Source organism: Gigantopelta aegis, chromosome 3, assembly GCF_016097555.1.
Source record: "Gigantopelta aegis isolate Gae_Host chromosome 3, Gae_host_genome, whole genome shotgun sequence".
In the NCBI taxonomy this organism is placed as follows: Eukaryota; Metazoa; Mollusca; class Gastropoda; order Neomphalida; family Peltospiridae; genus Gigantopelta; species Gigantopelta aegis.
Window position 1 is genome coordinate 22023184 of NC_054701.1, and position 15554 is coordinate 22038737.

The 15554-nt window shown below is 36.4% G+C and overlaps 1 protein-coding gene across 1 annotated transcript in view; it reads right to left on the reverse strand.

The window, feature by feature from the left end:
* Window positions 1–15554, reverse strand: part of LOC121368553 (scavenger receptor cysteine-rich domain superfamily protein-like) — a 91048-nt gene that overhangs the window by 6411 nt on the left and 69083 nt on the right. Inside the window, exons 9-10 of the mRNA XM_041493290.1 lie at window positions 1039–1183; window positions 10–17 (exon numbers count right to left, since the gene is read on the reverse strand). Of these exons, the coding sequence (XP_041349224.1) occupies window positions 10–17; window positions 1039–1183 (153 nt within the window). The remainder of the gene's footprint in view (window positions 1–9; window positions 18–1038; window positions 1184–15554) is intronic.

A 15554-nucleotide genomic window follows, 5' to 3' on the forward strand; every position in this document is an offset into this window, starting at 1 on the left:
ACACATTACCTCGAGACCTTGCAAATGTGCATACCATTATTAACCGGGTTAATACACTAAAATTATCACATGGGCTTATGACATGGATATCGTGCGTAAGTTATAGGATACATCCATTTATTATTTATTTTATCCTATATAATTCATTACTAGTGATAGATATATCTGTATAAAATACAAAGATGAATATCATTAGTATGGAGTTGAATGTCAATAATATAGTTAGCATATGTGGATACGGGTTTGGTTACTGTTAATATTTGTTCACTTATATGAAGTGATGGACTTGATAGATGTGGTGGCAGTACTTTTTTTTTAGTGCCACCCGTGGAACAGGGTTCTTTTAGTAAACTAGCCTAGTAGTGGCAGTCCTCTTTGTGGCGGTGCAGAAAGGATGTATTGTCCAGTAAAAGATCTCACTGGGAGTAGCTGTCCTCCTATAGACGAGACACTAGGTAGAGATTGATGGAAACAAACCATTATTTTGCCAAATGTCTATTAGACTCTACATTGCGCAGGCTATTACTCTACATTGCGCAGAGATACTGTCTTGATCATGACCAACGTTCTATCATTCAGATTTACATACACAACGGATATGCAACCAACACAGAAGAATGACACAAGAACAATCCAATACAGAGTTCAAGAAATTATCGTATTAATCTACATCAACGGACGACCTTATTCAATATGGACCAGGCTTGCTCTTTTATTTGTTTATTGACTTAAATTAAAAATAAATACATAACATTTTCTGTTGTTTCTGAAATACTTAATTTTTTCTAATGTCAAGCCAAATTGGAATGATTAATTAAAAGCTATTAAGGATTTTCCTCATATGAAGTATAAATATGATTTGACAAGTTTACTGAATCGGAGACGCTGTAAACAAATTGCCCTTCTTCGTTTAGAGGCTGAGCCATACCTACCCATTTAACCTACATATTACACGCATTTATACACACAAATGAACGCGCGCGCACGCGGGCACACACACACAATCACGTTCCTTGTCTATCAAGAAAATTGTCTTACTCATATCCCAGCATTCTACAGATAACAGCGGCGTCGGCATCATCCCAGCTGTCGTCACACACGGTCCCACGTTCTCCATCGCGGATGATTTCCACTCTTCCTTCGGTTCGATGTGATCCATTAACTAACTGTACTACGACAGCGCCTTGCACATCTACAGTGAATTAAGATAGTATTATGACTAACAATCGCTATGTTGTATAGGATAATATTCAGTTTTCTACATTATCAATTAAGGTGTTCTGATTTTAAAAATGATAGGCATCAATTATTTTTCTACTAAGGATCAGCCGCTATTTTGATTTTCAAAATTGCATGTATTTTGTTTTCTGATTTTAAATAATTTTATGAGTGCTCGGAACCTATATTTGTTTCTAATTCGATTAATCAGTCTAATGCTAATTAATGATCGACAGAATGTTTAAGTAACGCAATTTAAAAGGTCAAGTTTAGTGTTTATAGCTCATTAGATCAATATACTGGATACGGATATTTTGGGGGGATGTCATAACTTACCTCCTTTCGGTTAGGTTATTTCCAGGGGGGGTGGGCGTCTATCTTTTTGTGACATAATGCCAGAATACTTTTTACCTCAAAATTGGTCCATGTTTCAGATGAGGAGAATCCATCACGTTTGAGAAGGTCAAGGTGGTCTGGGAGAATCAACATATATTTTTGTGACCTAGTTGGTCTAAGCAACATTTAAGACGTTATATGTATTATTTTTCATTGTGTTTGCAGATTTTATACCATACAGTTTGTTGATAAAATAATTCCACGTGGTGCTGGGAAGGAGAAGGCTGAAAACAAATCCTGAATGACATACGTTTGAGAAAAACATATCAAACATACTGTATTATCTTCAAGCTGACCACGCTTCTGGGGTTCTTGGTATGTACTCGTGAGCAACAACATTTGAGGAAGTGAACTGGCATAACTGAAGAGATCATAAGCACATTAGAAGTAATACTTCACTTAATCTGCTATAGCATCAAGATGAAGCTTCCACTCGTCCTGTCTGCACACTTGAGCAATTGTCGTATATTTACAATATCGTAGTCAAGTGTGGCATTAAATATGTTTATGTCGACTCGAGGTTCTTGTTTATATTCAATAACAATTCAAATATGCTGTCCCTGACCCCCCCCCCCCCCCCCCCCCCCCCCCCCATCTACTTTGGCTGATTGGATTATTATTTTTATTAATCAATGGTCAATGGGGGAGACGTCGGTGTTTTGGTCTAAGTCTTTCCCAGTGAACCGTTTGAACTCACTGTGGGTGGGACGCAAACCCAATACCTACCAGAGTTATGTTCGAAGGTTTAACCACTACTCTGATCCACAATGAATGAATGAATGAATGAATGAATGTTTAACGACACCCCAGCACGAAAAATACATCGGCTATTGGGTGTCAAACTATGGTAATGCAAATAAATAAAGTGATGATTAACATCAATATAAAAATTCAAGGTTTAAACAAAAACAGTGTAAAGAACTGTGCAAAAATACAAATATCACAGAATTTTACGGACACCGAATTTTACTCTAAACTTCAATTTGTGCTGTATTGGCCATTCTCAAAGAGAATGTTACACCCCTGCACCACGGTGAGGTTACAGCACGCGCAGGGGCTGATCCACAAAGGCTGGTCAGTGAATATTGAATATGCATACACTTAGTAGTGTCGTGGGAACTTTAGGATCATTGTTTCCTGGTGGTGTTGTGAAATTGTCATGAAGTTGGTGTTGTGATTTGGTACTGAACGTCAGGACGTACTGTCAAATTTGAATACATTCCAGTGCGGATATTTTGGACTGCGATCAGCAATATAGTTCAGGCCCAGTGAGGAAGTCTGATGTAATCAAGGCCACTGCCTTCAAGATAGAATGACGAGAATGAAACAAGCACCAAACTCACTTAAACAAAATCCCAGTTGGTATTCACTGTTGAAGACGGCAGCTTCGTTATCCTATCACACAGATCAAGTTGTTATTAGCGTTTTGAGAAAACACTATGATCGGTTCGAGTTTCTTCTTAAAATGGAAAATGGTTCCACTGTGTGTATTTGACCATTATTCTGTTGATGTGACAATGTACAACTAGCCACGTTGACATGGTGGCGTTTTTCAAACATTTAGCATATATTAACTGTTTACGATTATATGGCGTCAGACATATGGTTAAGGACCACACAGATATTGAGAGAGGAAACCCGCTGTCGGCACCTCATGGGATACTATTTCGATTAGCAACAACGGATCGTTTATATGCACCATCCCACAGACAGGGTTGTATATACCACGGCCTTTGATATACCAGTCGTGGTGCACTGGCTCGAACAAGAAATAGCCTAATGGGCCCACTGACGGGGATCGATCTCACACCGACCACGCATCGAGCGAGCGCTGTACCACTGGGCTACGTCCCGCCCCTCTGTGCGAAAAGAATAATGCCATAATCATAAATATATGGGTTTGCCTTTAAAGGTACTTGGACCTTTTAAAATTTTCATGGTATGTCCGTCTAAAACGTAGTTTCTTGCTTGGGATATTGATTTGTCATATCTAGTCATGCGGAAAGTATAAATTCGTCCGGCCACCCCAGATTCAAAAAATATTCACATCTTATCTGAACATCAATAAATATTTAAGTAAGGATCAACTGAAGTGTCGTGAATTGTCACACACCCGACAATTAAATAATATGTACTTTACAAAATCTAGCTTCATCATAAATCATATATATATTATAATCCTCAGCAAGAAACTACGCTCCAACAAGAACTACCATACAACGTTTTATAGAACTATGTACCTTTAACTGATACGGATTTAAGACACTGAAATGGATAACACGAGGTCTACATTGTCTTACAAATACTTTCAAAATGACATTTATTATTATTTGTGTTCGGTATGGCCATCAATTATACATTTATAATAAACAATGAAAAATAGTTATTTTTACCTGGTTCCCTCTCATTAACTCAGTGAATTAAGGCCATGTTCATAATATAAATACTCTTAATAATAGTAATACAAAGCAATTGCAACATAAAACTATGATAGAAATAAGAATACAATTGCAACTTAAAATGATCACTATACTAGGATCAGTGTTATTGATTGTAGTTAAAATATCGCTACTCGTATTGATTTTGCTTTATTGAAACGCGGAGGCGATCGATATTAAAGAATATCAAATATGTATACATTATTCTTCGTATGACCGAGCCAAGGCTCGTGGGATTAAAAAGACATATATATTACTTTCAGGTATGTTTGTTTTTTAAGATAAGATAAAGCAAAAACTATTTGATAAATTAGTTCGTGGCACAAACCCAGTAAATTTAAGTTATTGTTTCATCAAACTGAATTGTGTGAAATCTCGAGTCAAGAATAATGTTATCTTGCAGTGATTCCACGTAGCATACAGTAAACGTTTAATTTCGCAGCAGCTCCGAGACACCTAATTGGGTCTGTGTTGTTAATACTTTGAAAATGTTCTGGCGGCAGGAAGTAATTGTAAACAATAAGAAATTATCTTTGGATGGCAGACACTGGAACGGGTCATGGGTGTTTCCAGCTGTGTGCACAGTAACCTTATCCTACACCGAGATGGTGAATTGGGCTGCCTGGTATTGTAGCAGGTTGCTAGAAGCTCTTAATAACTTTAGAAAAACAATTTGTCAAACAAAGCAAAGCCTTAAAACCAGTTATAACATATATTTGTTATACTAATTATTACATGAAATGTAAGCTATCATACCAGTTATAACAGATATATTTATTACACTAATTAAACACGAAATGTAAGCTATCAGAGTAAACTGCTCCATCTGTAGTGTTGAGCTACTGACTGAATTAATAATCAACCGTTAAGATAAGTTAATACGTTTAATGATTTTTAATACACAGTAATTGAACAAAACAAAATGAATACAGGGCCAGTAACTATATTCGGCATTTTTCCTTAAAAGTTTTCACTCGTTCTAAAGTGTCTACGTTTTGACATGTTCTAAAACAAATGTTCTTCAACTTAATGATTTAAACAGGTTTTACAAAAATCTTATCGTGTGTAAGATGTTTGCATGTAACATAGGTCAGATGTTACTGAAACAATGTTTAGAAGTTATATGTGATAAAAACTTACTAAAATAATAGGACATTAGCAAATAATTACCACAATTCTACTGTCCCTTGATTCATTTTGTTCAGTACATTTTAAATATGCAAGTAATACTACTAAAGGTACCTGTGTTGAAATCAAAATCTATTGATTGATATACTTTATATTGCACATATATGCACTGGGATTGGGCACAAGAGGATCTTGCCTTCTCGAATATACCTCTTTTTTCACAATACCAACTTTTAAATTGCATGTCACCCCATAACATGTGTAAAAGCAGTGCCCTCTATCTCCACTCCACCCCCAATAAACAATATATATATATATATATATATATATATATATATATATATATATATATGCCGCGTTAGGGTTTATTGACATGATATTTTTAATGCCTTCTAGCCTATACTTGAACAGATAAAAACGATTCCTAATAAATCTCGCCATTTTATTGACACTGGTACTCAAACATGTGTTATTCTTAGTAATACACTGTAGGCGAAACGCAAATGGTCAACAGTCAAATCCACAAAATTAGATTTCATTGTTGATAATGTAAACATTTTGTAATAAACATTTATCTGATAAAAACAATGTATCGATTTACTCAGGAAACACATATAACATGTGGTACCTTGCATTTTATTTTACCAGCAAAACGTAGGGTGTCTCGTGGCATTTGAGATCAAATAAATGTGTTAATTAGAAATCCCCAATTTTGTAGAAAGTAAAGTTTGTATTTTTAAATTTTGTCTTAAACAAATTTCAACCTCAGGTGAACTGTAGATGCATTGCAGTTGTACATTAAATTGAATTAATTTACTGGGATAGTTTTAACATGGTATGTGCACAAATATTTTACAAATTGCATGCTAATTATTAGAGTGATTATAAAAGTGTTTTGGTCATGTTGGATTCTGGTTTTATGTTCTAGTATTATTAGCACCAGCGTACAGTACACACAGGAGAAGGGCTGGTAGGTGTTTTACTATGGCAAGTGAATTGTTAAAATCACCTATTCCATGTTCAGTGCGTTATTATTTTAAATCCTCAAACTCTAGGCGTTTGGTGCTTGTGGATAGTTGTGTATCAAGTTTTAACTGTTATTTGTGTTCCCCTAAGAATTCAGTATGGCGGGGGTGGGAAGGTGTATGTGTCCCGTGATCGTGACTATATGGATCTACAAAACAAAGCTGGCTATGACACAGCACAACTCGAAACGAATCCGGTAAGTGATGTCTTGAAATCTGAGCTGGATTATTATCACATCTTAAGCCAGTGTCTTTCCGCAACGTTAATTTTCAATCCAGACCCCGGAAGTTGTTTAAACCATAGTTATCATATGTCCTCTCTGTGAGGAATTTCGACACTTGGGGTGGCCCCATTGTCGGCAGTCCATCTCAGATTACCACCAACGGACCGGTCATTGTGATGCGTAAACAATTAATTCTAGCTACCTCTGCCAGCGTTATTTCTTTGTAAGCCAAAACACCCAGCCAGAGATAGTTTACATAAACACAGGGGATAACCGCATGCGGGTAACTGTAGATACTCGCATCCAGTATGGCGGAGGAGGCACACGAAGAGTATTAATCAATGTGAATTTCCGTATTTCTAAGCATTACATTCACATTGTATTAGAGCATATCGGCAGTTGCTTTAGTATGAATATATTTTGAATCAATGAACTAAGGATAAGTTGTGTTATTCGGCTGATAATGAAATCACAAAGTTAGCCATGATGAATGTAACTTCGAAATGGTGATGTAGGTAACTCTCTAGTCAGCTTCTGATGAGATGTGGGTATCTGACTAAAGGGATGCGGGTAACTGCAATGATGAGCGTAACTGTAGGATGAGAGTATCTGCAGTAGTTATCTCTTCATAACTAATAGTCGCCATATGCGTCTAGAAACAATTAGTAAAAAACATTCTTATGTTTGTCCCTTTATTTTCTTTTTTTAGATTATTACATGTGCTATTTGTGCGATACATCCTCCGTCCGAGGCAATACTATTTTAACACACCCCATCAAAATGTACACTGGGGCCATTCAAATATTACGTAACGCTCGAGGGTGTTGATGGGTGTAGCGCCAAACGTTATGTGGCGTTAAAAGGGGGAAAATAACGTCATGTCGTGGCTACTTCATTTGGCTGCTGACGAGCTAAGTTGTTTTTTTGTGGGGGGTTTTGTTGTTTTTTGTTTTGTTTTATTTTTGTTTTTTATTCTCCCTTGCCGGGGCATTTTGATGTCCAACAACAAAATACAAAAGTGAATGGAAAGCGTGCGTGCGTAGGCCTACGTGATTCGGTAAATATTGGGAGTATATTTTAATTTTAACTTTGGTATCATCTAACATTAAATTTTCGTTTGGGGGTCATTGTCCATTCATCTTTCAGAGTTTGGGTAATATGTCGGACTATTTCAATCTTGAAAGTTAATACAAGAAGACTATAAAAACATAAAGCTATATTATAGTATGACTTTACCGTCGAGTCATTTCGTCTTATATTCAAAATAAAGTAATCAATCACCCAATTTTGAATTATTTGTGATTTGAACGGCATTCTGCATCGAACAGTTACCCTCATCCAACCGTAACAGATACCCACATCCTTATGATGTTGAAACTTTCAGTTACCAACATCACACGCGATTTTTGATGCCCGTTATTTAATTCCCAAATACTTTTTTTTTTAAACGTATGCTTCAAAAATGCATATTTTATATATGCATTTTTGAGATATTCATATATCACCTTGTCAGCATCATGGGAATGTGTACTATCATTTCACAATGTCAGTACACATTCCCATGATGCTGACAAGGTGATATATGAATATCTCAAAAATGCATGTTAAGAATGGAAATTCACATTGATTAATACTCATCATTTGCGTTCATCGCCATCTTGGATGCGAGTAACTACAGTTACCCGCATGCGGTTATCCCCTGTGATAAAACACCATTGCTGGATGTAAACACTTAGAGCTAGCATGTGTCATTAACGTGTCATGCGGTATGGCACCTAGGATTCAATCTTCTCAGACAGTTTACAGCTCACCACAATCCAGTGTTGTGAGCTAACGTGCTATGTCTGTCAGCTATGGGTGATACTACAAAATTCTAGAGACAGAATAAGGTAGTGCTGAAAACATGGTTTTGGCCTTTTGTGGAAATGGACATAAAAGATAATTGGTTTGGGTTCTGATGCATAAATAAATGATTGATTTGAATGAGACATTGTGAAATGATAATACACATTCCCATGATGCTGACAAGGTGATTAACTCATTTTTGTATAATTCACCATATAATGGGTTCTGGCACTAACCCCTCGATATATATATATGTGTGTGTGTGTGTGTGTGTGTGTGTGTGTGTGTGTATGTATATGTGTATGTGTATGTATATGTATATAATATATACATATACATATATATCTATCTTTGTGGAATGTGGCATAGGGTAAGTGTAAAGACAGTGGTCGGCAGTACACATCTAAAGATGACATGCGATCAGAACGATCGAAAGTTGTTAAAACGGCTTTGTATATTATATTATAGATATAGTTTTACATATATATATATATATATATATATATATATATATATATATGCAAATTATGGAGAATCTTAATATAAAAATATATATGATACATATTTAAAACAGTATGTACATAACTGTCTAAAAGATTTCCTAAAATGACCCAACAAATTATGTGAGTATTTTGTTAGAAATTGGTACCCATGTTTATTGAAATTTACGATGAGTGAAGATACTTATGCAATTTTGACCTCTGGAGCTAATTTTAGAAGCCATATAGGGTGTATACTACCAAATCAAATCCCATAGACGACAATAGTAAAACTCCTACCTGCAGCGTATCAATCGGAATAAACGCCACAGATATAAATACTACCACCCCTCACCCTTAAAGTGAATAAGAAAAATGGGTGTCAAGCTGCTCATTTCTGAGATAACAACTTTGACGGTGCGTCACATTTTGGTTGAGTGTAACTTTCTGATAGAAACTCGAAAAGATATATTTGGTCAGAGAAGTGTGATGGAATCATTTCGATTCCATCCAGAATGAGTTTTACAATTTTTACGTGATATTGACTTTTACTCTAAATTTGTATTTTATATACCTGTGATATTTGTATTTTTGCACAGTTCGTTACACTGTGTTTTATTTGACTTTTGAATTTTTATATTGATGTTGATCATCACTTCATGTTCTGAATCCTCCACCTCAGTGTGAGCACTGTCAGTGTACTCTGACTGTGCGTCACATTTTGGTGGAGTGTAAGCAGTTGTCAGGAACTCGAAAAGATTTATTTGGACAAAGAAATGTGATGGAATCATTTCGATTTTTATTGAAGTTTTTACGCGATGCTGAATTTTATTCAAAAGTTTAATTATATCTATCTGTGATATTTGTATCTTTACAGTTCTTTACACTGTGTTTTTATTTAACTGTTGAATGTTTATAATGATGTTGATCATCACTTTGTTTTTCCCATTACTATAGTTTGACACCCAATAGCCGATGTATTTTTCGTGCTGGGGTGTCGTTAAACATTCATTCATTCATTCATTCATTCATGTTTGGAATTACCATAGTTTGACACCCAATAGCCGATGTATTTTTCGTGCTGGGGTGTCGTTAAACATTCATTCATTCATGTTTTGAATTACCATAGTTTGACACCCAATAGCCGATGTGTTTTTCGTGCTGGGGTGTCGTTAAAGATTAATTAATTAATTCATTCATTCTGATATAACGCGTAGAGTCTATGACTACCCTAGTTCCGCACAAAATCCGAGTACTTTTTTTAAAGGTACCCCATACATGTTTTAAGCATAAGGCTACTTGACAGAGTAGTACTAGATGAAATAAAATTCCATACATTTTTTGCCCAGATGAAACTATTTATTTTTACAAGCAACACACTCACGTGTATCACCAACCACAGGACTTGTGGTGTTGAACTTCTTTATCAAAAGTTCGATGCACCTCGAACTTTGACTGAGCCGGAAGTTATTTGGTTTAGTACTACCTTTAGGGTCAGTTGAGGTTAAAATGGAGAAGTTGTGGTTTTAATACGTTTTTCATATCTTCGACTATAGGGATTTACAAAAAAAACATATCTCATAACAGCATAGATACGAGGCATACTCCTGATTATTATGAATGTAACTGATTAGTTTAATATACTCAGCGTCACCATTGAAGGGTCACTCGTATTGTTAGTACTACACATGTTAACGATGCCCGTCCAACACACTAATTATAAAAGAACGAATGTATGGCCTTCGTGGAATATGCCTAGAGTGAGGTTTCCTAAATAGCATTTGGATTTCAATATGAGTAATGGTACTTCCGGTTAGAACAGAATGGTAAAGGTTATGTAAACACATGTACAAATGGGTGGTCTCAACGCATCCATATCTGACATTCTGTATGTTGTGCCCGTACAATGCGTTTTCACCATGGGTATAAAAGTGTGCATGATTGCCATCCACATATTCACGCACACTTCAATTGAAAATGCGTCGTGCTTTTGCTTTGCTTAATGCTGACCTTGGTATTTGTGCATAGGAAACGGATCTCCCATTCACACTCTGACTGACATTAAAGTGCCTTGCGACTTCTCGTTCACTGTGTTCAACCTGTATCTGACCTACCCCATTGCCCTTCTCAACATTAGTCAAAACACGACGCATTTTCAACTGAAGTGTGCGTTAAAATGTACAGAATTTCAGACATGGGTGTCGTTAACGTGTAGTACTAACAATATGAGTGACCCTTCAGTAGCGACGCTGAGTATATTATGTAACAATTTACATATAAACTGAGCAAACTAGGAGAAAAAAACAGAAGCAGAAACAAAAGCTAGAAATAAGCTAGCCATTATGCGGAAACTAGCAGGAATCAGCTGGTAGAGCAAATGAGTGGATCCTCAAGAGAGTATATGAAGGAACCATATGTCGAATACGATTCAACAGCCTGCTCAACGACAGCAAAGACAAACCAGCAAACTCTAATAGTCCTGCAGCAAAGGATAAAAAGGGCCTTAATTTTTTAGTAACCGGAGCCGGAAGTATGACATCTGTCACTATGGCTGTAATTAATATCTAGGGTGTGGAGTTCATGAAAATATAAGATGAGATTTTCTAAAGTTGGTGCGAACAAGATGGAGGTCGTTTTTCAAAATGGCCGCCAGTTCATCATCAAAACTGTATAGCCTCAGAACTACAGCACTTGGAAATGTGATCTTGGTGTAAACACAGATGTTTATGGGCGCAATGAGTTCATTAAAACTGTTTCTAATACTATCAGATATGGTGTTGACTAATTGCTGACTAAAAGGACGATAATTATGGTATAAAAACCTTGAGGGTTGTTCACAAAACGACATCAATGTGTTATACATAATGCATGGTACATAATAATCTCATGGTACATACTACTTTTCTCAGTGTCACTCTCAACTGACAGGGTGGGACGTAGCCCCGTGGGAAAGCGCTCGCCTGATGCGCGGTCGGTTTTGGATCGATCCGTCGGTGGGCTCATTAACAGTATTTTCCGTTCCAGTCAGTGCACCACGACTGGTATATCAAAAGATGTGGGATGGTGCACATAAAAGATCCCTTGCTACTATTGGAAAAATACATATCTGTTAAAATTACCAAATGTTTGATATCCAATAGCCAATGATTTATAAATCAATTTGCTCCAGTGATGTTGTTGAACAAAACATACTTTAACTCAATTGATATAAATTGTGTTGGTGGATCTACACATGCAACAAAATTATATAATGCATCCCTTGGATAAATCTGCATGGTGCTGTGCAAGGTTGTCTAATATCATGAATGAATGAATGAATGTTTAACGACACCCCAGCACGAATAATACATCGGCTATTGGGTGTCAAACTATGGCAATGAAAACAAATAAAGTGATATCAACATCAATATAAAAATTCAAGATTTAAACAAAAAGACAGTGTAAAGAACCATGTAAAAACACAAATATCATAGATAGATACTGACTTTTACTCAACATTTATTTGTGCTGTATTGGCCATTATCAAAGAGAATGTTACACCCCTGCACCACGGTGAGGTTACAGCAAGCGCTAATAGCAAGACATGAGTACTTTGAAGTGCATGTGTATATAAAAGGGGTCGACTGGGGCACACCAGGATGTTCAGCAATGTTGGATCAGTTAATTCAAATAGTCTGTTTCATCAGTTTTTTAAACCCTACCCATCAAGTGTATTCTCGAAATCAAACTTGGTGGAATCCTCATTCAAGGGCATCGTGTTTTTCGACTGGTATCAGTGCAGTCTGCATTCCATTTAATATGTGATAGACCACACCATTATATGTTATTTAAATTTTAAAAAATTTCTCCCACAATTTGAGAATCATTGATCAAATGTCCCATAATTCACGATGGAATTCACCAAAATGTAATAAGCTACCCGAAATGAAGACAGCGTTAACCTACATAGCAGTGATGCCTCTACCGGCTGATGACATCGCGAGATGTCACAACACCCAAACGTGAGTTTCGAAATGCTAACAAGAGTGGCTTTGAAAAAACATATGGGTATGTGGTACCAAAGCTAAATGAACCAGGTTTGATGTCACCCATAATTGCTGAACAACCTGATACGAAAGTGACTGCCCATTTCTTGTTCTTCAAAGTGATCATGCTTTGACAATGGATAATCATGCACAACACCAGGCAATTCATGAACGGGATAATTATGTTGTGTGTGAGGATGATACCGAGATGAAGCCACCAGTGTACCAGATGATAACTAGTATGTGGATATGAGGACAGTAGTATGCATAGCACTGTGTACTCAGTATATATTTATTATTAATTAATTCACGGTTTGATATTGTAGTTGTGGTAACTTGTGAGTGCTAATAGCTCTATAATGACAACAATGCTTATTCAATGAGTATAGCACATATAGCTCATCTTGATTTATCATTTTAGACGAAAAGTTAAAATTTAAGTTACATTTTGTTGTAGTATTCTTCAACACAATTAAAGTTATCAACCATTAAAATTTAATTTTAACATAAAAGGTGTCTTTTCAACACAAATTATTAGATTTTTATGCCAAACACACCGCCATTTTCATCAGCCATTTTAACTGTTTGACAACCAATTATCTGACAGTATAACACACCGTTTTGATTAACTGATTGACTCCACAAACATCAGCTTTGATGCCAAGATCACATTTTTAGGTGTTGTAGTTCTAAACATATACAATTATATTTCCAAAATGGCCGCCATCTTGTTCCCACCAACTTTAGAAAATGTCATCTTATATTTTCATGAACTCTGTACCCAAGAGATTAATTTCCACCATGGTGACAAATGTTATACTTCCGGCCCCGGTACACTTCACTTTTGGGGGCCTCTGCTGCAGGACTAACTAGGTTCAGAATCAAGCTTAGCAAATCATAACAGGAACTATGAAGTCTACATCCATTAACGACATGGAAAAAACTGCTGCAATACAGCAATGAGAGAGATGAGAGATGCCAAGATCCAATGAAACAGAACGTGTGTGTGAAAAAGAACCATCTCAAACGCAGTAGTTTCACCCACCAAAGTCGGTGACTACCAAAGAGCATGAAGCCAACCATGTAACAGAGACTATTAAAATTAGTCCAGCAGATCTCCCACAAACATGGAACTTCGAAGAAGCTAACCTACAGGTCAGCATATCCGTCCCACAAGTAACCTCAGGAGGCTCCCAAGGTGACATTTTCAAATGTTCGTTGACTAAGGTCATGACCAATGAGCAGTTCCTAGAAGAATCCTGGATACATGCATGTACGGATGGTTCATCAACAAATGCTGTGACCAATGGAGATGTAGGGGTGTTTCTCAAATCTCCCTCATGAAATCTCTCCAAAGCGGACATCCCAACCGATACCTACAGTTCCAACTATAATGCAAAGTGCCAAGACCTAATGCAGGCCGCTACCATGATTAAGATGAATGTCAACAAGTCTTCGTTATGTCAGATGCGCCTTCAGTCCTGCATGCCTTAGCACGGGTAAGACTTCCTCATCTCATGGAAGGTATCCAAGAACTTGCAGAGGAAAGACGAGTGGCACTACGATGGATTCCAGGAAATGACAAAGCAGATAGGCTAGCCAAGCTAGGAGCACAACAAATGCAACCCAGCCAATAGGCCTAGGACAGTTATAAACGTTGTTTTAATGGTTACATAAGTTAACTGGATACAGATGTCAGATCACTGTTAATGTGTTGAGTGCTTTACTGTACCCAAATGTATAATTGACAAAACAGCTGCCCACGTGTTACTCGAAGGCGCCCTTGATGGGTGCAAGAATTTTCTTCTATTCGTGTTGGAATATATTTCACCTGGCGTTTTTAATACCTTCATTTGATTAAGTTGAAGTATATAAGTAACATAAAAATCATTTAGCTGGTTCACATGTCCACTATCCAAGGATGACACGAGCACTGTTTGTTGTCATTAAATTTAATAACACGGAACCATACTTCTGTATGGGACGGTATTTATATCAATATTAGTTTTTTCAAACTGGCCTTGTGTTTTTTCCTCCTTATTTGCATTTTGGTATCTTTATGGAGATGCATTTCCAAAAACTATGTTGAATAATGTGTTTTACATGTTCCTCAATTGAATGACATGTGGGTGGTTTGTTACCTGCTTCGATCAGAGCATGGCCATCAAACTCATTGGGTAAAAAAAAACCCAGCAATTTTGTCAAACGTTCACTGCTTGTTTCATTAATAGGCAGATTTGGAAAAGTAAAAGCCAGCAGTTTATGAATTCTATATCTTGGTTCCACTTGTTTGTTTAACAGTTTGACATCTTGCCTGATGACGTAAATCAAGTTTGGTACCATTTTTTAATATCAGAAATTGAGAAATGTTTAGGTTAGTTTGATGCCTTTAACTACCCATCCAATTCAAGGAAATATTCTTATATATTAACCAATTATAAAAGTTAGCACGCTTTATTTTATCAAATTAACCAATTACACCATGTTCGCCAGGGTGTACAAGATTTTAACAACTACAACCTTAATTTAAAAAATAAATAATAAATAAATAAAACATAGACACCATGACAGTTCATTGGAAATCGGTTTCAGCTTGTTATATCACCGGTATGGGAAACACAATATATTATGTTGTGTAAGCCACTACATTAGTTGTATTACACCAGTGTTGTGGTATATATGCAACAATACATAAAATGTATCTGCATAAAAATTAATGCATTTAATTTATTACATCTAATATAAATAATTTACAAAATATTGACACGATACAAAT